Source organism: Gekko japonicus, unplaced genomic scaffold (assembly GCF_001447785.1).
Source record: "Gekko japonicus isolate JY-2015 unplaced genomic scaffold, Gekko_japonicus_V1.1 scaffold785, whole genome shotgun sequence".
In the NCBI taxonomy this organism is placed as follows: domain Eukaryota; kingdom Metazoa; phylum Chordata; class Lepidosauria; order Squamata; family Gekkonidae; genus Gekko; species Gekko japonicus.
In genome coordinates this window covers 510,747-536,815 of record NW_015160232.1, presented here as the reverse complement: position 1 = coordinate 536,815, position 26,069 = coordinate 510,747, and the positions used below count along the sequence as shown (strand labels likewise).

Sequence of the window (26,069 nt, the reverse complement as noted above, 5' to 3'; positions counted from 1 at the left end):
TGGCCACGCAAGTCGGTGAACTCCTGGCTTTCTGGCATGACTCACCATACTTATCCTTCCTCCCGGATGGTGTCCGCCTGGTGCCGGACATTTCATTTTTGCCCAAAGTGGTCTCTGAATTCCATCTTCAGTCTGAAGTCTTCCTCCCTGATTTTTATCCTGACCCAAAATCACAGGAAGACAGACTTATGCACACTTTGGACGTGACGCGGGCCCTGCTCTTTGTGACGCGGGCCCTCCTCTTCTATCTGAATAGAACACGCTCCACCAGACAAATGTCACAGCTGTTTGTCTCATACGCTACACCTCGTGTGGGCACTCCAACCACTGCCCAACATCTATCCAAGTGGATCGTAGGTCTGATAGAACTCTGCTACCTACTGGCGAAACAGCCGTTACCAGGCCCGGTACAGGCTCATTCCACCAGGGCTGTCACTACATCCACTGCGTTCTTGAAGGGAGTACAGCTGCAAGACATTTGCAGAGCCGCAACCTGGGCCACACCTAATACTTTTATCAGGCACTACGCCCTAGACGTCCGCAAGTCCACCAGTGACAGTCTGGGACGTCAGGTTTTATCATCGGCTAAGCAGTAAACACCTGACAGCACCCACCTCCAGGTAGGCTACTGCTCGCTAATCTCCCATTGGTGTGAAGCACAGAGACCACGAAGAAGATAAACAGGTTGCTTACCAGTAACTGGTGATTTTCGAGTGGTCATCTGTGCATTCACACCACCCGCCCTCCTGCCCTGCTGCTGTCTTCTTCTACCTGTTTTATTAGGAGATTGATACGCGGCGGTTGGTAGGAACTGGCGGGATGTCCGTGCCTGCCCTTCCGGGCATGCTCACTGGGGCTCCTGAGCATGCTCAGTTGGGCCAGGCACGAAAATCCTTTTAAGAGAGCTTGCTACGGCACCGGCAGATCCAGCGCAGGCGCACTAGATCCCCATTGGTGTGAATGCACAGATGACCACTCGAAGATCACCAGTTACTGGTAAGCAACCTGTTTTTCACCCATCAAAGCTAAATGTTTGTGTATAATTCCTCTCAACTTGGATTTTTTTTACAAGTTAAGTACACTGAAGGCATGCAATCTAAGAATTCACACACCCTGATCTTTTGTCTCTTAGAAGAAGTTGACCTAAGTTATAGACTTGTCCATTTTGACAGGTTTTAAAAAAATAATCTGACAGTTTCTCTACTTTTCTACTTTATAGACTAACCAAGTTAGAGTAGGTACAAGAAAGGGGACCCGCGAAAATCGCGGGGGGAGCTCCACACAGAGCAGGCGGAGGAGGAGGAAGCAGGTAAGCTTCCCCCCCATCCTGTCGGTTCCCCCGTCTCCACCACTCCCCCTCCACATTATATTAATTTTAAACTTGAATTCCAAGCAAATGCATTTTAAATCTAGAAAAAAGCGTCACAGGCCCCTTTAAAGAGTTTAAAATTTTAAAAAGTCTCTTTAATTCTCACCTGAACTGAGCTTTGATATTGCTTGGACTTGCTGATCTGGTTTGTATTTCTTTTTCCTGTTTCTCTCTCAGAATCCGCTCTGCTAGTAAGAAGTAGGTAGCAGTGATGTGATTGTATTTGTTAGTTTCCAGTGCCCTGAGGGAAATAAAAATTAAAATGGAACACATTAGATGTATTTTTCTGAAACTGGACATGAAGCCAACACTACTTATAAAGCTCCTCAAAGCAAATAAAAAAGAGAGCATAGAAGCAGAAATTAGTACTTCTGACATCTTGACAAATGGCTTGTGGCTTATTAAGAACTGGGCAACCGAACGTGGCAAGTTCAATTATTGTATCAGAATATATGAAGAAATACATCTGAAAGCTGAGTGGATTTTCTTGGATCACAGTAACTTAATTTGAGTTTATGCTTCAACACTTTTTTCCAACTGACACTTATATGTCTGTACAAAAGGGAAACACAGTTATAGCTATCTATGAAGACAGTTCTTTCATTCTGTGATTTGGTCATGCAGAACATCTGGTGCATGCATGCACAGTATGATCAAGCATCTGTTTGCAACTAGACTACAGGAGCAGGGCTGCCTCCTTGGATTGGTCTCTCACTGCAGGAGAGGCAACTCCAGGGAGACAGCCCCCCCCCCCCAATCACAGCTGCCTGAACCTTTACCAAGAATTTGCCTTGAAGGGAGTTTGTCCCTTCTCCCCCACCAGCAACTTTTCAAGCTGGCATACTGCCCCAAAATGCTACTTTTTTTTGGTACATCCATTGTACTTGGGCCCTCATTGTCAGTCTTAAGCAGACAAATAGAGGCAGAAAGGAACAGATTTTATTTATTGATATTTATACCCCTCCTTTCAGCCCAATCAAGTAAAAGCAGAACATTATAAAACTCATAAAATCACTTAGAGCCGCAAATAAAGCATGTATAAAAACAGCCACCATACATAGGGCAGGAGGGAGAAGGCAATAAGGAAATGCCCACTGGTAGAAGACAACTGGCTATCACTGCTAGAAACAAAATGATAGATATGATCTAGCAAGGGATTCTTATTATTATTATTACAACATAATTTTCTTGTAACAAAGTTAGAATAGTTGCAATACTGAAATCTAAAGACAGTATACAATGGTAGCTTACTCTACTATGGTATCTCGGTCTGCAATATCTCCCAGTACCATTCGCTGTATTATGCTGTTGTGCTCTTCCTCAGAAAGATTTTTATATGAAACCAGAGGAATGTTGTACTTGGTTGCTGGTGATGGGTCAACTCCTTGTAACCAAGGATGGTTTTCGATTTCTTCCAAGGATGCCCTTCGTTTTGGGTCTCTTTGCAACATACGTGTAATTAGACTAGGAAAAAGAGAACTCTATAAGCATATTAGCATAATTACCACTCAGCATATACCTCCAGAAGCTGATTTTCCCAGGACACACCCCAGGAAAACCCTAATTTAAACTCTTTTTCTGAATTTGTCCTGTCAAATTTATTACATTATTTCATTTAAGTAGTACTAAAGGTCCTGCCATATTAGACACATGAGACCAATGATCAGATCTCCTGCATTTTTATAGAGCTAAAAGGACCAGTGGGGGACCAGGCAAAGGCATAGGCCAAGGGCAAGTTAATGAACCATTCCATTTCCCCTGATGTAAGTAGCTTCACAGAAATGCTATTTGCCACACTGGGGGAGGGGAAGAAAGAACACTACAAGTTTTCTTCTACATGGTGAACTGCAACTGGTATAAAAGGATATGCGCCTGTAGTAGGGCCCTAAATTCCCCCACAATGTCTGGACAGACCACTAAGGCACACCACTTGCCAAGTAGCACCAATCAGCAAAAGAATTTCCTTGCAAGTATGCATTAAAGATTTTTTGTTAAATAACAAATTGAAGAGCCTACCTATGTGAAAATTGTTTTATTAGCTCCCTCACTGATCCTTTGGTGAAGGACAACGGACAAGACATACAGTGCAGGGGAAAACCCAAAAGTGCAACAGAAGGGTTCTCCGTTGTTAACTACACTCATGCAAAATAAGCATCCTTTTGTTACCATCCATTTGTATTAGTTTCTTACAAATCTCCCTACAGAAATAGTTGTGGAAACACAGTATGACTGACCCTGAATGTGTTAGTCACAAAAACAATTAAAATTACAGTGAATACAAAACTGCAATTAAGCAGCAAATTGAATTTTTCATTTCAAACAGATTCCACAGGTCCTATTTAGCAGATTTTGGTTTTAAGTTCGATACTTTTGTTCTAACAAGAATAATTTAAAAAAAACATTATTCCAAAATGAGTTATATAGAAAATTGTTCAATAAAAGAAAATCATCATGGGCATCCAGTTCCCAGCTCTCAAGGAATTCTGATGTTGACAAGAGAAACTAAGTTCTGATTATAGGAAAAAATGCCTGACAATCTCTTAGCAGTTGCATTCTGACTTGAACAATGAGAGTGGTGAATAGAGGCACTCTAATGGCTCTGAAAATTTCAACATCTGTACATAGGCCTCATTCATTCATGAAAGCAGACATATACAATTTCACTGCATATTTCCCATTTGTCCATCCACAATGAACAAGCTGTCTCCTCCTCTACAAGCAGCTACTTAAATGACCAAGCTATGGAATGTTTAAAGGAAAGTAAACAAGCAAACACATTCAAGAATAAGAATGGAGTCATTGATATCACTGATTTTAACTTTCAAGGCATTCTGTAAAATTTTACTTACTCTTTGCATTCTTTTGACACACGAGATGGCACCGTGTATTTACAGTCCATGATCATTGTCAATGTTTCGCTGTCATTTGCTTCTTGGAATGGCGGTTGACCACAAACCAACATGTACAGTATAACTCCCAAGCTCCATATATCTGCAAAAAGAATGCATTCTTTTGATGCTGGCATAGAAAAGAGTTATTTTTACTCTAACAGTATATTCAAACCAATATTTCTAATAAAATTAGAAAGTTAATGCCACAAATAATACAGGAAGGTGTTTAAATGATTTTCTCCTGTCACAGAATTCCACATTATCATTTTCTGAACAGAAGCATTAAAAGCAAAAACATATCTATGGTGATTGTAGAATCACATAGTTACATGTAAACAGCAAGAATTTATCATATTTGCTGTGAAAAAATTGGTTGAGAAGCAGGTATCTCAAACATCTTGTTTCTAAACCCATTCAATTTCATTGCAACTAAATTAAAATGGCCTTGCACATAGGATCTGAACGATAATATTTTAAATTCTTTCTTAATTCGCATAAGCAGGGTTGATTTTGGAATTATTGTACTTTAGAGATATTAGTTACACGGAAAAACTGGCATCACAGTATAATAGGAAACATTGCAAGTGTTGCCACAGTGCAAAGATTAATAAGTATTAATCTCCCCAAAATTTTAGTCAAGTAGCCTTTGCTACTATATAATTATGGACTAATTGGAAACAATAGGGTGAATCCAACCATCCTCCCAGTAGCGTTTCTTCAGCATAAGTAGCCCTCTTCCAACTTAAGTGGCTCTTCCTCCAACGGAAAAGCTGCCTCATAAGAACATAAGAGAAGCCAACGTTGGATCAGGACAATGGCCCATCCAGTCCAACACTATGTCACACAGTGGCCAAAAATACCATGTGCCATCGGGAATTCCACCAGCAGAGCCAGGACACTAGAAGCCCTCCCACTGTTCCCCCCAACCACCCAAGAGCATCACTTGCCCCAGACCAAGAGTTCCTATGGACTCTTTTAGCCACTGATGGACCTCTGTTCCACATGTTTATCCAATTCCCTCTTGAAGCTGTCCATGCTTGTAGTCACCGCCACCTCCTGTGGCAGTGAATTCCATATGTTAATCACTCTTTGAGTGAAGAAGTACTTCCTTTTATCCATTCTAACCTGACTGCTCAACAATTTCATCGAGTGCCCATGAGTTCTTGTACTGTGAGAAAGGGATGCTGCTCTATCCCATGCATACTCTTGTAAACCTCTATCATGTCACCCCTCAGTCATTGTTTCCCCAAGCTAAAGAGCCCCAAGCACTTTAACCTTTCTTCATAGGGTAAGTGCTCCAACCCTTTGATCATTCTAGTTGCCCTTTTCTGCACTTTTTCCACTGCTATATTATCCTTTCTGAGGTGTGGTGACATGAATTATACACAGTATTCCAAATGAGGTTGCACCATTGATTTATACAGGGGCATTATGATACTGGCTGATTTGTTTTCATTTCCCTTCCTCAGCTGGAAGAAGACTCCTTATACTGGAGGAAGCATTCAAACTTGACCAAAAGGACATGTGGGGTACAAATATTTGAATAAAAATAACAACCAAACAAACTTTGGTCAGTGGAGTGGAAGGGTATGGGTTGGATTTACCCTGTTAAGTAAATTTAGCTCAGTCAAATTCCTAACTGTGCTCAGAAGCTTTTCCCTAGTTAGGTTTACACCACCTGAATACATGGAAAAAAATTATTGTGGTTTGTGAGACTGTCTGAATGCAGGACATCCAGTGACTATGACTAAGGCCCATTAACAAGGATCTGAAGGTGGTTTATTTAGCCACAGTTACTCAACTGAGGCTTTGTGTGATAAGAGAATGGACATCTTAATATCCTGGCTTGTCCCCCTGGCAACACCTTCTCAGGCTATAGCGAAAGGGGATAAAACCAGCATTTGTCAAAGCAAACCAAGACTTGAAGTTCTGAACAGATTCCTGGTTTTACACAAATACAATAAAGATTGTCTATTATGCTGGGATACCTACAGTGAATGCTAAGGCATTCATACTGGAAAGAGAGCATCCACACCAATGCTCCCTCTAAGCTGTGGATTCTTGTGAGCAAAAGTTCTACTTTGTGAGCTACTGGCATTAAAGTTGTGAGCGAGCGATTTGGCTGCTGCATAAATTAGTTTGCTCCGGAGCCCATACTTCCTGAGCTAAGACATAAATGTGTGAGCCGGAGGCTAAAAAACTGTGAGCTAGCTCACACTAACGCAGTTTAGAGGGAACACTGATCCATACAGGAGTTCTGTGTGCAGTTTTCCTCTATTTTCTCTGCATTTCCCCCCTGCTGCATCACTGGACTGCTTTTTTAAAAAAGCATTTAGTTACTATTGTGCTTTACCACAGTAACAATCTGCTGCCGCAATCTGCCAGTTCCTCTGAATTCAAAGTTTTCATTTTAAAAACATGTAGCTATTTTCACTGCAGAATTGAAAAGTCAGACTTTTTAAAGATTGAAAGCTAGGAATTCAAAGGAATTAACAGATTGTGGCAGATACGGATATTTTAAAAAAGCTTTCTGGTGATGTGGGGAAGTGATGGCCCTGAGGACTGACGGAAATAAAATGGCACTGATATGGGTGGGACCTCCTAAAATGTGCATCTTCTTGTCCAGGTAGATTGTTAATGCACATTGTCTGCATTCTTTCCAGAAAGATCACACCAAACCAGGTATGAGAAACAACCTACTAAGGGCAGGGAAAACCTGGGAATTGGACAATTAGAGGATGATGATGTGTGCTAAGTAAAAAAACAAAAACATCTCTGTTGGTTGAGAACGTGTATACTGGAACATGGATACTGTTTACTAACCACACTTAGTCTTAACTGTGGTTTCATATGTTATAAAATCCTGGCTTGTTCACTGGCAGAACCCTCCCAGAATCTCTGGAGAAGGCAATGAAATTGGCACTACTTCCATATTAACTTTTTAAATATGACTTTATATCGTTAACAACTTGGAAAAGTTACAATTTCAGACTATTTAAAGAAGCAAAAATGTACAGGAAAAAAGAACAATAGGAGGAAATATAAACAATGTTGTGTGCGTCTCTGCTGCCAACCATAAAATTAAAATTTGGCACTTCCCCCAAAACTACCTGCATCATTTTCCCAGGGAGTTCTAATCCTGATGCTAGATTTTTATTTTTCTGTATTTGTGAACACCAACACCAAAAGGTCTGGCAGCACATCTTCATTAAAAATGTGAACTAGAATCAAGAGAAAAGTTACTGCTTGCAAACATCAAAAAATGTGTTTCTTTAAAAATTGGGAGACATAGTGCAAAATGTTTGAAAAATGGAGATCTGAATGAGAGCTAAAAGGGAACTGGAACAGTCCCTGTAATTTTAAACAGATAAATCTTACGTTTTAAAACAGGATTTCATTCTTAGACCAGCAGAATATTAGTGTAACATGTAATTGTGACTTAACATGAGAATACAAGGTTGTGTATATTATTTTATGTGTTCTTGGTTAATACTTGCAAACCTTCAATATTGCTGGAAACACTGATTGAGAAAGGGTTGCTTAAGCAGGATTCTCAGAACCATGACAACCAGCAGTGTACATGCAACTTCCTTACATAACATCAAGTCACTGCCATGGAAACCAAGCTACGTCACTAACTGCCCATGCCATGGTTGTCTCAAATCCAGTGAGCAGAGAGCATCAGGGCTTTATTATACTTAAAAGTGCAAGCTATAAACATTTATTCAATGTCTTCTCAAAAAAGAGCATCAGAATAAAATGTGGACATTTTTAGCCCACAGTGAAAGTCATTCATTAATTGCTATTTGCTGGACCAAATCTTAAAGAGGTTATTACTTGGCTAGAATTTGTATTCTGAGATGACAGCATCATAGTAGAAGCACGCCTTCTCAGTTTCCAAGTAAAACCAAAGACAGAAGGCAGCTAAATAATCAATCACATTACTCCTATCCAGCAGCAACAGTGAACAGAAGCTGGTGGGTAATATTTTAATACAATACTACTCAATCTTTTTTGGCTACATACTTTTGGAACAACTCTAAAAAAATATTTTTCCATGGAGGAATATACCTGGAAAAACAATCAAATGGAATGAGAAATTAACAGGGATTTTTGCAAGGAAGATCTGAAAATAAGATGTCACATTTAAAATTGCCCTGATTCACACAGACCTCTCCTGTAAATCCACATGCATTTCTTCTGATACTGTAACTGCAGAAAACATTACTCTATGGAAGATAAAGACATATCCATACCAGATGTAGACTTTACCCTATGATACATCCTGGAACAGCGAGCATAGTTTACATATCAACCCAGTAGTCCACCATGAGGCCCTGCTTCTAGATATGGTTCCCCAAACAGCAGGAAAACAAGTACTTCCTTTCCTACAGTGTTCTTCACATGTGCAGTAATACCAGGCACACTTCCACTTACCTACAGTGGATGAACAAACTGGAAAGTGGTGAACTGGGGACAGGGGGAGAGCATTCCTTTCAAAATTTATAAGAAAACTATATGGGGCGAGAAACTGAAAGTGGAGAGAGACTGGCCAGCATGGAGAGGCCTGCACCTTATAAGGGTCAGCCTATCAACTGTCACACGAAAATAGGGCAGACACAATGTGAAAAAAAGTAAAGGATGTAAGTGATGGTAGCAGTTGTTGGCATGTGAAGAACACTACAAGGCCCTGGCAAGTGCACTTCATGAACTGCTAGCACTGCTAATTTAAAGCTCCATTTGTCAAGGTATAATATTCTTCACTTTTAATTACCTTCAACCACGACCCCAACCCTTGATCATGCTAGTAAAGTTATGGAACTACTGTTTCCATACAGCGTGAGGTCCTGTACATGACCCCTTTAGTGCAAATTAGCTACATTCTCACTTCAGAAGATATCCTTAATCATAAGAACGTAAGAACCACCATGTTGGATCAGGCCAAAGGCCCATCTAGCCCAGCATTCTGTACACACAGTGGCCAACCAGCTCCTGCTAGGAAGCCCATAAGCAGAATGACTGCAGTGGCATGCTCCCACCCATATTCCCCAGCAATTGATATAAAGAGCCATATTGCCTCTGGCACTGGAAGGAGTAGACATACATCATGACTACTAGCCACTGACAACCTCGTCCTTCATGAATTTGCCCACTCTCCTTTAAAGCCTTCCAAATGGCAGCAAATTCCACAATTTAACTATGCACTGTGTGAAGAAGTACTGCCTTTTATCTGTCCTGAGTCTCCCACCTTTTGGCTTCAGTGGATGACTCCAGGTTCTAGTATTAAGAGGAAGAAAAGCTTCTCCCTGTCCACTCTCCAAACCATGCATATCATGTTTTCCCTTATTTGGCTTTTGTAAAGCTAAACAGCCCTTATCACATTCTTGTTTCTGACAACCTTTGCTGCCCAATGAATCCCAAGCATGTTTTCTCATAGCATCAACAATAAAGAAAGGCAGACAAAGACAAGACAGACTATATTTAGATGTAATAAACAAAAGAGAGCCTGCTTTATACTAGGCCTGGATAATGCATTCTCCTCCATAATTTAAATCTCAATTTTGAATCTACTTCAGGACAACTAAAGTCTTAATTTGTTAAATCCCGCCAAATCTGGATACCATACATAGGAGCCTTCAATTTTAGCTCCATACAAAAAGGAAGGAAGAAAGGAACAAATGAATCCAAAAAACCCTACATTTATTCTCATTATAAACAAATTGGAATGAGTTTGTGACATCAAGTCTGTCTCAACAACTGTTTTAGGCAACATCTCTTTCCACACACTATCACCTCAACTATTCTTCATTTTCTCACTGTGTTCTCATTCTTTCCTGTCCCTTCTCCTTCTGGTCTGGAAAATGACTGCTGCAGCAGAGGATTTCCTGTCTAAACTACTGCTGCAGGATGTCTGCAATATGAATTAGACTTATGTCATTGATGACAGTGCAAGTACAAACTAGGAAATTAGAAACACAAGAAAAGGGACAGGAAAAAATTCAAGACATCAAGTGTATCACTAACAGGAAATATAACTTATATAACAGCATCTTTTGGTTCTATATGGAAGCAACTTCTAAGTTTATAAGAGTTCACTTCTTTCTCTGCTGCCAAAACAGAATTAGAATAGTAGTTGTCCCAACAAGAATTTATACAATATGGTTTAGACATTACATGATATAGTTTAGGCAATCTCTACATAGTTCAAAAGTCTCACAGAGTTCCGATGCTTATCGAGATCTCGAGAGTAATTGAACTGTTTAATCCCATGTTCAAAAATTGTACATAGGCGCCCATATACTTCCCCCATGGTTGCATAGGTTGTCCACATTCACTCTGGAACCCCTGAATGCTGTGTCACATACTAGCAAAAGTTTTCATAGAGTAAAACAAGGCATTTGTTTAGGGTTAGTGCAAGGGTCCCTTCACATGGTCCTTATCTAAGTGGACCACTTGTACTACGACATATCAGTTTTTCAGTAGCCTGTACCCAACCATATGTTCATGGAAAGCTGATTTTCCTGCATTCCTCTCCATGCTGCCCCCTTTGGCCTCCAGAAAGATCATTCCCGGGGGTGTGGACCCACACAGAAGAATAATTGTTATGGGTCAGGGTGCTGCAGGGAGAAGAGGGAAATTGCTCCTTCTATCTCTTTCACAAGCACAATTCTGCTGATGAAGGAGAAGAAGGGATGCCTCCTTCATGTAACATACTGCAGGTTGCTGTGGTACACTTTTCAGGTAAAGATGGCGCAACCTCTTGCAATTAAGTTGGTGATAAAGCAGTAGGTGTAAGGACAGTTCTGAGTCAACAGAATTTATATTTAGGGTTTATTATTCTCATCTTTTAAACTAGATCATACTGTATTTTATCAGTTGTAATAAATATAGTTGTCTGTGGAAGCAATCTGCGGCAAACAGTAAATTATTTGTGCAAGATTATTAAAGTGAAAATTAGTGTGACATGACCAAACAAAGCCTTGCAGTGACTTTCTTAATGCAATACTGCCATAAATCTAGTTTTAAAAAAACCTCCAAGCCTCAAAGAGTTGATCTTCCCATATTGTATTTGGTTGTTAAAAATATATTGCGCATTATACTTTATGACAAGCCTGCACAGTAACCGTAGCTAATTTTGATCTAACTGTAGGCACCTGACAATACAGATACAGTCTGTTGATACTTTGTTTGGTTTTAGGAGAACCTCACTCAGGAGTTCCAAAGTGAATATGGACAATCCATGAAACCTGGGATGGGCATCCTCCCATTGCCTGAATACTGAGTTTTCCTACTCTATACTATGCTTATTTTGCATCTTCTGTGATGCCCCCAGACAGTGAACATCCTAATCCCAGGTTATTAGATGTTCGTAACTGACTAGATTTGGGTTTGTTTCTAAGTGAAATATTTTACAAAAGTAAGAAAAGTATTTCTGAAGTACCATAATTCCACAAGCCTTGGCAATAAGTCAGTATCACAAATGTAAATCATCATCTATAGAGTTCTCCAATTTTGGACTTATTCTAAAATACAAACCACTGAATATTCCTGCTTTCTTGAAATATACTACTCATTTGAAAGGTAGCAGTTTAAGAATTTTTATGAGAGGCTACTTAGGAAATAATCCATCAAACAATTTAAAGGTGACCTAGAATAGTTGCATAGTTTTTCCAGTTTTTCAATTTTTCAGTTAGTAGCCAAAAGTATTCATATACCATAAATTTCACAAAAAGAACTGAAGCTTAAAATGAAACTCAAAGCTTAAAATTAAATGTGTTGCTTTGCAACAAATGAAACTATCATGAGAATTAAAAATACCTGCTCTTTGAAGACAAGTCACAAGAGCTCACTTAGGTTCACCTTACAGAATTCCTATTTTCAGTTCCAAAACAGTAGAGCAGGGATGTCAAACTCATTTGTTATGAGGGCCGGATCTGACATAAATGAGACCTTGTCAGGCCGGGCCATGTGTATCATAAAATGTAATGTCAGGTAGCAGAGATATAAACTTTATAAAGGACGCAGACAAACACAATTAAAGATGTTTTAAAACTTTAAATAAAACATGCTTAAAACACTAGCTCTCTTGCAATATTTTATCTATTTAACAGTCTCTGATAACTGACATCTCTTGCTCTGAATTACTGCCTCAGAATGTCTGTGCTGTAGCAATCCTGAGTATGCTGTTCAGCTGTGTATCTGTAAGCTGCAAGCCTACTTTTTATTTATTTATTGACATTCATTACAGAAATCTCATGCTCAGTGTTCTGAGCCTAGGACCCAGGGGAAACTGAAATTGCTGGGCATTACAATATTTTGTACATAAGTCGCTTAATGTGCTGGTCAAGAACATGAGAAGGCATCCTGACACAGACTGAGGGCCATGTATTTGTCTACAAAACTATAGTCTTCCCCAGAGAAATAACTACAACTTCCTACAAAGCAAATGTGCTGAGTGAACTTGGTCTGGACACACACTCTCAGCCTAATCCACCTCACTGGCTTGTTGTTATTCCTCCTCTAAAATAGTTAAAATTGCTTTCTACTGAGAAAAACTGGATCATGAGGGAATAAATACAGTCAAAAGGGGGAGGGAACCCAGATGCACCCAGGAGAGCCCTGGCATAAAGAGCCCAACAAAACACACACACATTGTAGCAAGGCACAGAAAAGCTCATACCTTGAACAAAACTTTGTTGGTCTTAAAGGTGCCTGGTATTTCTCCCATGCGATGGAGGTAGCCCAGCAAAGCAAGCTTTCACTTGTTCCATCCCTCCTTCCCTCCCTTCAGGGAGGAGCCTCAGTCAGTGAAAGGAAAGAAAGGCTTCCCTTTGTCTCCTGCAGCCTGGCCAGGAAGCAAACTCTGGCTGTTCCCTCCCTCCCCCCCCAAGAGGAGGAGGGGGAGAAGGCGCCTCTGCCAGTTCTTTACCAGACTCTCTCAATCGCACACGAGAGGCTTGCCTACCTATCTCTCCTGTGCAATTGACAGAGACTGGTAAAGCAAGCTGTGATGTGGCAGCAGCAGCAGAAAACTGGAAAATGAAGCAGGAAACAGCCAGGTCCTTGTGGGCTGAATAGGGGCCCTCCAAGGGCCAGATCTAGCCCATGGGCCACCCCTGGAGTACAGCATTATCATCTTAAATACAAGTCATTAACTAGGTTAGTGTTTATATTCCAGTCCATTACACATTTGCAAAAGGCTCAAAGGTCCTGAAATGCATACCTTCCAATCCCAGTTCTTTGCTTACAGTCATCTTGCTTTAGAGACAATACACGTAAGGTACTGATTTGGTCTTTTTTCCCTGCAAGACATTATCAAGCCAAGCTGCTTTCCCAAATTCACTCATTATATTCATCCACCACACCTACCCCTAGTCCTGCGTTCTAAAAATGGAATCTGCTGATGTGGAAGATTTTTTACAAAGCAACAGTCATAAAGAAGTAAGACAGAAGGAGAGGAGCAAAAATGTAAAATCAGTCCTTCCAGAACAGAGAATTACTTTATGTAAGAGTACCCTTAGAAAAGAACAAGAGTCCAATAGCACTGTAAAGACTAATAAAATTTAGGGCAGGGTATGAGCTGTGACTCACGAAAGCTCATACCCTGCCACAAATGTTGTCAGTCTTTAAGGTGCTACTGGACTCTTGTTCTTTTGTTCTGCTACAAACAGACTAACATGGCTACCCATCTTCATCAATCTCCATGGAAGAGTACCGTAACAGATTCACTATTGCCACAATAAAGTTGCTAGCCTTTAAGCTAAAGACTTGTTATTTTTGCTGCAAAATGAACAACTGGAAAAAGATCAATAGCAGTGAAAGCACAGGGTAATGGAACTGGAGTAACTCAGAGTGGTTACTTAGTTACTGCTGAAATCAGAACATGTGAAACAGAACCAAAAGTACAAGGCCTCTTCCATACCGAGGATGTGGTTCAACAAATAAAATAGCAACTTTGGGGTGAATGTGTAATGGCATCAAGAAAATGGCATCAGAACGGCATCCATTCACTCACTCTCACCCCCCCCCCGTCCTGTGTTGTATTCCCAATCCAATTCTGGGGTCCTTGCAGTTACTTTTAAAAGTATAAGATGAGAGACCCAGATTTGGGTCTTCAAGAACTCATCTGGTTTAAGAGGATTAGTCACGTAAGTCACATCCTAAATTATAAAGATAAAATCAGATGTTTAAGAACCATTCTTAAACATTCTAACTCTCCCTTTCTGTTTTCTATATTCAGTCATCAGTGGTGCTAGCCTTGCAAATGACTTAAACCTGACTATGTTTTTAGTCTTTAGAATAAGGCAATAATATCTTCAGGCAGCAGGAGACGCTTCTGTTCACAGGCATCATTTTGTGAACAAGTGAACAATCCCACATTCACTTGACCAGGAGCTCCAACAGATATTGTCCCAACAAATGAAGAGCATGCATAGTGGCTAAAATATTGGAATATGACTGGGGAAGGGATACCTGGATTCAAATCACCACAAAATCATAATGCTTTTTGGGTGACCTGGGCCAGGCACTCCTTATTTTAAACTACTTCAGAGGATTGTTGTGCAGATACGGGAAGAGTAAAGCAGACAGTACCATATCACTCTCTTGTGTGAAAATTGTTGTTCTCCTGCTGTCCTCTTGCTCTGACACCTGAAGAGATCAGTCCTGGGACCAATGTGAAGGAGCAGCCCCATGGAGAAAAGGAGCAAGAAGGGACAGGGAACTGAAATTGCTCCAGCTTCTGTACTTTTGTTGTTCAGTTGCACAGTTGAGTCTGACTCTTCACCACCCCATGGACCACATCACTCCAGGCCCTCCTGTCTTCTGCTGTCCTCCAGAGTTTGCTCAATTTCATGTTTGTTGCATTGATAACACTGTCTAACCATCTCAGCCTTTGCCATCCCCTTCTTCTTTTACCTTCAATCATTCCCAGCATCAGGGACTTCTCCAGTGAGTGCTCCCTTCTCATTTGGTGGCCAAAGTATCTGAGCTTCAGCTTCAGTATCAGGCTTTCCAGGAAACAGTCAGGATTCATTTCCTTTTTTAAAGATTTGGGGAAAATGTGTAACCTGAAATGAATTAGGTAAGAGGCAAGTATAGGGGTATAAAAATGAGAGCTGTGGATAAGAAGAAAGTAGTAGGAGTAGAGAAGGTGGTCGAAATGTGAGACAGAAGAAGATTGTGATTTAAAAAATAATAATAACAAGAAACTGGAAAAAAAGTGTATAAATATATTGACAAACCTTAATTGAATTATATGAAGTGGGAAAACCAGGAAAGAAATGGAGAACATACTGTTTACTGGTGAAAGATTAACTATGAGCAGCATGCCAGTTAAGGTTTGAGGACAATCCTGACTTATGTAGGGAGGCTAACAAGGAAAAATTTGAAATAACTATAAAAATAATAAAGTTTAAATAATAAATAAAAACAAAGTCAAGTAATATATGAAATAAGTCGTATGTGGAGAAAGAAGGGAATTAGTAGGAAGTTTGTTAGTAACCTGTCAAGAGAGGAAAAGGTGAATTCAAAATGGTGGTTATATTTAATAATCTATAAAAGTGTAAAAAGGTATTTAACCAATATTAATGTGGATGCGTGTATTGGAAAATGTCATTTATTTTGTGAGTGACAAGAAAGGAAAGTTATATGGACTTGATGGATGTGTTGCTATTAAGATATGTACTTAAATTATGTGTAAATTAATTGGAGATATATTAAGAATATGATTGTGGTTATGAGCATGTGAAAACCCAATAAAAATATCTCTTAAAAAAAAGGGATTGATTTAATCTCCTTGCAGTCCAAGGGACTCTCAAGAGTCTTCTCCAGCACCACAATTCGAAAGAATCTATTCTTCAGCACTCGGCCTTCCTTACGGTCCAACTCTCACAGCCATACATTACTACTGGGAATACCACTGCTTTGACTATATGGACTTTTGTTCGCAGGGTGATGTCTCTACTTTTTATTATGCTGTCTAGGTTTGCCATAGCTTTCCTCCCAAGGAGCAGGAGACTTTTAATTTCCCAGGAACATGAATTCTGTCACTGCTTCCATGACTTCTCCTTCTATTTCTCAAGGAGTGATGGCCGGATGCCATGATCTTAGTGTTTTTGATATTGAGTTTCAAGCCAACTTTTGCACTCTCCTCTTCCACCCCCAACAAGAGGCTCTTTAGATCACTTTCTGCCATTAGAGTGGTATCATCTGCATACCTGAGGTTACTGATGTTTTCCCTGGCAATCTTAATTCTGGCTTGTGATTCAACCAGGCCAGCATTTCGCATTATGTACTCTGCATATAAATTAAATAAGCAGAGTGACAATACACATCCTTATCGTACTCCTTTTCCAATAATAAACCAGTTGTTCCATATCCAGTTCTGTCGCTTTTTGACCCTTATACAGGTTTCTCAGGAGACATGTGAGGTGGTCTGGTACTCCTATCTCTTTAAGGACTTGCCACAGTTTGTTGTGATCCACACAATCAAAGGCTTTAGCTTTGTCTATGAAGCAGAAGTAGATGTTTTTCTGGTACTCCCTTGCTTTCTCCATAATCCAGTGAATGCTGGCAATTTGATCTCTCATTCCTCTACCTCTTCGAAACCCAGCTTGTACTTCTGGCAGTTCTCTATCCACTTACTGCTGAAGCGTAGCTTGTAGGATCTTGAGCATGACCTTGCTAGCATGTGAAATGAAGGGGGGGGGGATTTAATCCCCTTGTCCCTTCATGCTCCAGCCCACCAATCATCATGGCTGTTCCTCTGTGCAGATTCTAGAAAACTGATAGTGAAGTTTTCAGTTGTCAGAGCTGCAGCAATGGAGATAATGTGGGAAAATGTCCACACATGGAAGGAAGGAAGGGATCCTGCCCAATGCAGGCCACCCAGAACTCTTAGACAGAAGGGCAGGATGAAAATGTAATGTAAAAACAACCTCTAATGTAAGAACAGCTTCTGGGAAATATTGTGTTCATCATAGTACTACTTTCCATAAAATAAAGCTAGGTGGGCTACTACATCACACTTTTCTCAAATATAGGCAACCTTTAATGTAATAGCATGATCACATTTCTGTTTTCTATTAATTATAAGCATGGCCACTGGTAAACTCAAAGACTCCAAGAACAATCATATCGTTTGCCCTGATATGTCTACATGGATACTGAGTTTCACGCCAACTGTTCATTTGGATTGCATCTAGAATACCAGTCTTCTGGGACTGGGACAAAAAACCTGAATTTAAGAGAATTTCTGTTTAACCAGTAGGATTTCTCTCTTGGTCACAGTAAAAATAACACTGTCTAAATCTGTATGAATTGGAAAACTGCTTGGCTTGATAAATCTTCCTAATTGCTTTGTAAGAAATGCTTTAAGTTTATTAAGCAATTTCCGTACACAGTGTTAGATGAGTTTTACATAACCTGTACATTGAAGGCTTTATGCAAATAAGCTGCAGAAGACAGAAATGTTTGAGTGTGAATTTTTGCTTAATTTCTTTATCCTACTTTGAGAGATTATGCAAATCCTACTTTAAGAGGTTATGACAGAAAAGATATTACCTATATACCAGGTGGTACTGGTTGGCAAGTCTAGTGTTTCAGCAGGGATTGTGATGGCCACTCTTGATGTGGTAAACCTTTATTTTATTGAGTTAAAAGCATGTGCCTTCTATTTGAAGAACCTTTATTGTTTAAAAAAAAACAACTCAGTATAGTAGCTAGGAATGCTTTTTTTCCAGCTACATCCAGCATGTAAAATTCACTCTGAGACCCACTTGATCCAACCATGATAATCCATGTCACTGCAACCTCACACCTAGACTACTGTAATGCTCTAATATAGGGTGGCCCCTAAAACAGAAATTTACCAATTCTGCATTTTTACGTCAAAAACCTTCTGCCCCACATATGTAAATATAGTCTGTTTATCTATGTTGACAGGGCTGTTATGATGCAAATCAATCATTCTAGATGGGCTAAATGTGGGATATGAGCATGGACAAATACAGTTGTTTATAAGTTAGAGGCTTGAACGTGGTGTATTTGTCTTCTTTTGCTAAAATTAAATTTTGCTAATAATTAAATATTCAAATTATTTAATTTGAATCCAGATTTTTCTAGAAAATCCACATCACTCTCTTGAAGATGTCAGAAACTTGAACTGGACCAAAATGCAGTGGCTCAGTAGTTATTGAGAGTTAGTCAAATAGTATTCTGCTCCGGACTGTATTCTACAATGACAGTATTGTGTTTTTATATGACTGTTTTTAAACCTTTATTGGAAACCACTCTGAGTAAAAAGTAAAGGTGTTCTAAATAAAATAAATCATACTGTGACTATTTATGCACTGTCAAGAATGCTGTTGATGCCCACTCCCGCACCCACCCCCTGCTTCTTAGCCAGCAGGTGAAATTTGGGGGAGGCAGAAATTATGTGGCATGATGTGTCACTGTCACTTCCAGGTGAAACCCTCAAAACTGTATGGTATGAGGGGAGAGTCCAGAGCATTGCCTCATGTGCTGCCGTCATGTCCGAGGTTTCACCTGGAGGTAATGGCAGCACACTGTGTAATGTCATTTATTTATTTCTATTTTATTTACAAAATTTATATTCCACCTTTCTGCCCTTATAAGGGCCACTAAGGCAGCTAACAGACTAAAAACAAACATAATAAAAACATCTTAAAAACCATTCAAACCAAACAAAAACACATCATTAATACCGTTAAAACCAAGCTAAAATATAAAAACACCCATAACAATTAAAACATATGGCAGAAAGGAGAGATAAGGAAACACCAGACAAAACAAATACATTTCCACCCACTCTCATCAGATCTCGGAAGCTAAGCAGGGCCAGCATTGGCTAGTATTTGGAAGGGAGACCTCCAAGGAATACCAGGGCCATGATGCAAAGGCAGGTGATGGCAAGCCATCTCTGAACATGCCTTACCTTTAAGCCCCACTAGGGGTCGCCACAACTCAGTATGACTTAATGGCAAAAAAAACCAAAACCAAAAATGTTTTCACCTACAAGTGGAAGAAGGGAACAGAAGAGGACAGGCACCTTTCCCCACCCCCTAAGGTCTCATGAGTGGCAGGCAAGCCAGGCATCCCTAATTCTACCACTTTGACCTTTTACAAAGATGGGCTGTGAATTAAGAACAGAAGTCTTAGCAAGCCAGGTAATAACTTATCAAATAGGTAATAACTTTATCAAATAGTAGCTTACAAGTATATGAACACAACCATGAGAGGCATTGATCAGCTCTAACAGCCACCCAAGAAATAGAACTTTAACATACTACTGATTATCAATATGCATTGGTGTGGTGAACTCTGCTCATCATGTGAGCAGCTGTGTGGCTGTCTATGTGCTGCAGTTAAATAACCTCTTGGTAAATAGTCATCTCCATCAACCTTCGCCAAAATATCTTAATGCATCCACAGACTTATTCATACTACAAAAATAACTGAGAAAGCCCCTATTTTCAGTAAACTGCATGTGCTCTGGAGCACTTAGGGCATGTACTTATCAAACAGAACTTTTCATAACATAGGTTAATGACAAATATTAGATTCTTCTGCAACAATTCACACCCTTTACATTTCTTGTGTCAAACTGCACACTCCTCCAGCTGAACTGTGCCCAATGTGAAGATACACACACTTCTGATAGGCACACACTTTAAGAAGTCTAATTGTTTCAACCAATGCTGAAATAAAAGGCAGTGGACAGGTGTAGAGGCAGGCAATGGCAAACCACCTTGGAATATCTCTTGCCTTGAAAACCCTACAGGGTTGCCATAAGACGGCTGCAACTTGACGGCAAAAAAAAAAGATATATATAATGAAGGATACCTCTAGACCTTTATATAACTAGCCTTCTAATATTTAATGCTAGTCAATTTCAAGAATATCATTTTACAACAAAAAGGATTTTGTCACTTAAGATAACTGATTGCACTTTAACCCATTCACTTACCCACTGCAGGTGCATCGTACTCATCTCCGAGCAGAATTTCAGGAGCAGAATACGCAAGAGATCCACAACTTGTTGTAAGTTTCTTTCCAGGCTGAAATTTGTTGCTGAAGCCGAAGTCAGTCAATTTCACAAGTCCTTGTTTTTCAAAGAAGACAACATTCTCTGGCTTTAAGTCTCTGTGAACTACATGCAGTTTATGGCAGTAGGATATCGCATGAACAATCTGAGCAAAATACTTCTTTGCCAGATCTTCATTGAGGCCTTCTTCATGTTTCATGATGTAATCAAACATATCTCCCCCATCACCAAGCTCTAAGATTAGGTAAAGTTTGGTCTGGGTGTCAATCACTTCATATAGACGAACGATATTAGGATGCTGCACTAATTTCATACATCTAACTTCTTGGAAGAGATGTCCTGTGGCTAGTGTATCTAGCTTGGTCTTGTCAATTACTTTCACTGCTACCTTTTCACCTGTAAAAACATGTCTGGCAAGTTTGACCACAGCAAAATGCCCTCTGCCTAAGGTTTTATCCAAATCATACAATCCGGCAATTTTTCCATCATACCCTCGTTTGAAACCTGCCATAGTGCTCCAAGTCAAGAAGTAATGTTGAAGGGTTTTGAAATTGACGTCTTCTCATATAATGATATTTGAAGTAGATACATAACCCATTTTCACTGCCAAATGCACCTAAAATATAGAAAAAGTATTTATTGAATATACGCTCAAGACCAGAAGTTTAAGAAATTTTAGCTCCTCTATAAATGGCACTTTGACGTCATTTTAAAAGTACCTTCTCGTCCCTAAGAACTGGAAAATTCAAGCTGATCTAAAATGTGTACTAGATATCCAAACAGTTTTGTACATTTTTAAATAGTCGGGTTGGATTATGGATAGTGAGATAACTCACATGCATCCCCAGTGGAAACAGATGGGTTAGTCTGTCTGTAGCAGCAGAAAAGAGCAAGAGTCCAGTAGCACCTTAAAGATTAAAAAGCTAATACCCTTCCACAATTTTTAGTCTTTAAGGTGCTACTGGACTCTTGCTCTTTTCTAACACACCCCCAGTGTAATTGTGCAATCCATCCTAAGAGATTTAAGATGTACTTAGTGAGTACGAAGGCAACTATGGTGGTGCCAGCAGCCATATGTGAATGAAGTTTCAGGCAGGTTGAAGGGAAAGAGTATTAGAAGGCTGGTGATGCAGTTATGTTAGGCTACTACCTGACTGGAGAATAAGAAAATGTTGTTAAAGTGGGCTTTAACACAGATTATGGGTTGGAATAATTTCCAAAAACAAGAAGGTTTAACAGAAAGTTTGCAGTATTGTTGTGTTCAAACTCAAAGTTACTTCCTAAACTACACAGTCCAGTTTTATCTCCACTTTAATCACTCAAAATGCAGAAACATTTGAACTTTTACCAACATGGGTGTTCATGTGTCAGGAACTTATTTTTTACTCTTGAAAAAAATCTTGAACACAATCATGCAGACCAGTTTTGGTGCAGTCTTTATGTATTTGAAAAATTATTTCAGTGTTTAACTTTTAAGATGTAATCTCAATTGTGCTTCAAACGCAACTATCATCTTTTTTGTGGTATCCTTTAATGTTATCTGATGAGGTGTTATTGTACCACCACTACTGCTATCTAAAACATATCATGAACACCACAATCAGTATATGCTGGTTTAGCTTGAAAAGCCTGTCATCTCTTTGGGCCAATTGAAAAAATGCTGGTGTTTTTCACAAAGTGTCCCCTGACATCACAGGAGTTGGCAGCAATAGATGGTGTTACATTTATAGATTTAGACTCTTGTTGCAGGTTATTCCAGGAAGGGCAGGGGGGAAATCAGAGATGGAGACCCCTACTTCCCCAGCCTTCCTGAGGCGTGTTTGGCTACCTGGCATTCAAATTTGAGGCACAGTCTCACAGGCCCACTTCTGCCTCTCTCTGTCACACTCCCCCCCCTCATACAGCCAAACACACAGCCTGGCTCACTTAAGAGCTGGCCAGTTATTTTACACCCAAGTGACCTGCGTACAACATGGAATCCCTTGGACAAGTCCTAACTTAATTCAGGGAAAACTGAGTAAGAAGTAGGGGCGTGCATTCGGTTTATCTGAGCTGGAAAAACAAAAAAACCCTTACTGGTATTTTTCAAGTATTTTTTCAGCAGATATTAATCAGGGAATTTATCTGGCTATCTGATATGGCCGAGCCCCAAAAATCCCAAAAAAATTCAGGATTTTTGGGGGCCGCCAGATAGCTGGAATTAAAAAGTGTTTAAAGGGATTGCGGTCCTTTTAAACACCTCCTGGGTGAAGCTGCAGCTTGGAGAAGACATTTAAAGGAACCGCAAGCCCTTTAAATGCCTTTTTCCTCCTCCATTGGAAACAATGGAGGATGGGGGCATCTTCTTCTGGGGCCCACAGAGCTGGTCTCCCTGGTCCAATCTTTTTGAAATTTGGGGGGGGGGGGTGGTTTGAGGAGAGGCACCAGCAGCTATGCTGCAAATTTGGTGCCTCTACTTCAAAAAACAGCCCCCACAAAACCCCAGATATCCCTGGATCTATTCTCCCCAGATCCATTGACTATACAGTATAATGGAGCCAAAGAAATTCAGCAATCCCGAATATTTACAGAATCTGAATACCATATCAGTATTGGGATTCGGGAATATTGGGAAATACCAACATTTTTTTGGATTCAATATACCCAAACCCGAAAAATACTGGGGGGGGGGGGTGCACACCCCTAGTAAGAAGGGAGGGCAACGGCAATTACAGGTAAGGGTTTCATATACATGGGAGAGTGCAAAACAGATAAAAGTACACAGAAAGCTAACGTAATCAGAGTAAATCAGTGCCCTAGTTAAATGGCTAACAGTTAACAAATTCTGAGCCACTCAGCCTAACATGGGCGTATCCTTCCTTGCTTGCTCCTGGGAACAGCAACAGGAGCTTCCTCCTTCAGAGATTTATCTATTTATTTCTACAGTTCCACCCCTTTGCAGGTACAGACACTCTTTTTCTGCTCTGGCTGGTGCTAAGCCAATCACTTGTTTCCATTTGGAAGAGAACTGCTATCTCTATCTGTGGGGCTTTGTGATTTGCTATCCTGCTCCTACTAGAGAGGTTGCCCAAAGGGACAGCCTGATTTTGAAGCTAAATTAGAGCAGGGAATCATGGGGACCAGGGTGGGACACATGACAACTTCCTTCTAAAAATCATATCTATTGCAGCACAAGAACATGTAGACACACCGATGTTTCCACACCTCCCCAGAGTATCTATAGGAGGCTTTTATTCTTGTCCATTGCTATCATTCCCTGTTCCAGCAACATGAACTCACAAAGGAATTAGACACTCTCAGTCTGATTATATAAATCCTGCTAACCAGGTAATAAATTTTGGACTGCAAAAAGTTTTGTTTCTAGTAATATTTTTGTACTCCTATGATACAAAATTCTGACCTGGATAGCTCAGGGTAGGCTGATCTCATCAGATCTTGGAAGCTAGTATTTGGATGGGAGACCTCCAAGCAATACCAGTGTTGTGACACAGAGGCAGGCAATGGCAAACCACCTCTGAAGAATGTCTTTTGCCTTGAAAACCCCACAGAGTGACCATAGGTCAACTGTGACTTGATGGCACTTTCCACCATCACCATAACACAAAATAGTGTGTGCATGTTTTTGCTGTTTCTTTCTTTAGCAGAGCAGAGATCAGGAAAGGATGAAGTCCTGATTCATCTGCATTTCAAAGATACATACAGAAAAAGGTGCAAAAATACATACAGAAAAAGGTGCCATTCCAGTAATTGTTGGCAACTGTTGACAAATCATGAAATTACACTAGTAGTTACTGAGAAGTTTCACAAGCATTTAAGTAATCTTTTGTCCATAATCAAATGTGGAGTATACCAACCTTGGCAGTGCCCTCTCCAGAGGTATCATCTTGTCTATGCTTTGTTCATGAAGTTTCAATTCTTCATGTTTTCTAAAGACTTATCTATTGATATTTCCATATCCAGTTCTGAAAACAGTTGCTTATTCTTCTTCTCTTATTGCCTGAGAAAAAAGGATATTTAAATTAACTTATTAGAAGCTACGTAACTAATATTCTACCTAGGCTTCCCAATACTTCAAACACTTACGTGCACAAAACGTGATAGCTATGTGTTTGGAATCTCATTGAATAAAACTGAAAAATCAATTAACCATCTGTTTTGATACTTTGTATTCTTGGTGCTAGAGGTCAACAGTGGGAGGGCTTCTGGAGTTCTAGTCCTGCAGGTGGACCTCATGGCATTTGGGTTTGGGCCACTGTGTGACACAGAGTGTTGGACTGGATGGGCCATTAGCCGATCCAACGTGGCTTCTTTCATGTTCTTATGTTCTTTGTGTCTATAACAAATATACTCCAACCCTGAAACACAATACAGTCAAAGCCTAAAAGTACTTTTCGTACACTGAGATATAATCACCACATTATCTTTTAATACTGATATTTAACAGTTATGTTCTGATGCAACAGCAAATCGTTCGATTAAATAATCTGAAGAAATGAAGCTGGGTTCTTCCTTTCCACATTCTGAGATCTGCCATTTTGACACCTGGAATCTGGCAACAATAAAACCATAAAGCTTTTTCCTTTCCATAAAATATACTAATTCTATTCTGAATTATGTGCATGTATTAGTTCACAATTGCTCATGAAGATATATACCAATCTTACACACAATTTCATTCTCACTGGAAGTTCCAACTAAATCAATGAGATTTGCATTCAAAGTAGTATGTTTAGGAGTAGACTATAAATTACTTTCGCCTACTATATTTAACTTTACACACCCAAGTAAACTGTAAATCTGGCTCACTATATACTTTATATGTAATAAAGTTACCATATTCATAATTAAAACAATTCACTTGGAGCACATTTTCATAAACCACAAATGCAAGGGTTTCTTTTCTGTTTAATCTAGAACATGAAACTGGCAATACAAATATAAAAAATAGCATCTTGGGCTTATTCTTCATTCGGTTCTTCATTCTTCATATCTACCACAGAATCTCCTCCTTGAAACAAGACACCCATGATATGACATAGTATGGCAGTAACCTATACAAAGTCATGCAACAGCAAGCTCTGGGGAAAGCCTAATTTTTATCTCCTAGCCACAAAAACAAAAAGTAGCAGAAATGGATAGAACAGTACAATATAAATCCAATGAGCCTAAGGAATGCCTGACGTGATGAATGAATACAAGCATCTCTATGTCCCAATATTAATTTTCAGTTTGTGTAAAATTTGTTGATGAATACCAACACAGTAATTTTTTGTATACATAATATCTTCTAAGGACTGCATCCACACAGCAAAGATCCTCCATTTCCCTGCCATCACTGCTGTGAATGCAAATGCATTTGCCCTGGCTCAGGGCAACCCCTTAGGAGCTGTGTGCACACTTTCTTCTACCAGCCAACATCCCCCTGCATTTTCCCCCTGGACCACCAGAGGGCTTTTTAAAAAAATAGGCAATTGCTATTGCTCAACATTTATAACAAACTATGGCCACAATCTACTAGTTCTAAATTCCCAGCTCTCATTTTAAAAATAACTACGCCTCTTACCATTTTTGTCCCAAAGATATAAAAGGAAAGAGGATGACACTGTGGGAATGAATCAACCAACCTACAACAACAACAACAAAACCACTGCAGTTTCAAAGCCAAGCCAGGGAAAATCTTTTGTGTAGATACAGCCAGGAACAGTTTTAAATGGCATCCCTTAATATTTTTCCTTTTCTACTT

The 26,069-nt window shown here is 39.7% G+C and overlaps 2 protein-coding genes across 2 annotated transcripts in view; one reads left to right on the top strand and one right to left on the bottom strand.

Moving 5' to 3' along the window:
• Positions 1 to 20,293, top strand: part of ANO10 (anoctamin 10) — a 157,157-nt gene extending 136,864 nt beyond the window's left edge. The window contains exon 14 of the mRNA XM_015412555.1: positions 20,258 to 20,293. The gene's annotated coding sequence lies outside the window, so the exon portion shown is untranslated. The remainder of the gene's footprint in view (positions 1 to 20,257) is intronic.
• Positions 1 to 24,296, bottom strand: part of SNRK (SNF related kinase) — a 33,128-nt gene extending 8,832 nt beyond the window's left edge. Inside the window, exons 1-5 of the mRNA XM_015412514.1 lie at positions 24,181 to 24,296; positions 20,249 to 20,942; positions 4,219 to 4,360; positions 2,621 to 2,833; positions 1,476 to 1,610 (exon numbers count right to left, since the gene is read on the bottom strand). Coding sequence (XP_015268000.1) covers positions 1,476 to 1,610; positions 2,621 to 2,833; positions 4,219 to 4,360; positions 20,249 to 20,837 — 1,079 coding nt within the window. The 5' untranslated portion in view covers positions 20,838 to 20,942; positions 24,181 to 24,296. The remainder of the gene's footprint in view (positions 1 to 1,475; positions 1,611 to 2,620; positions 2,834 to 4,218; positions 4,361 to 20,248; positions 20,943 to 24,180) is intronic.
• Between the last annotated feature and the right edge of the window lie 1,773 nt (positions 24,297 to 26,069).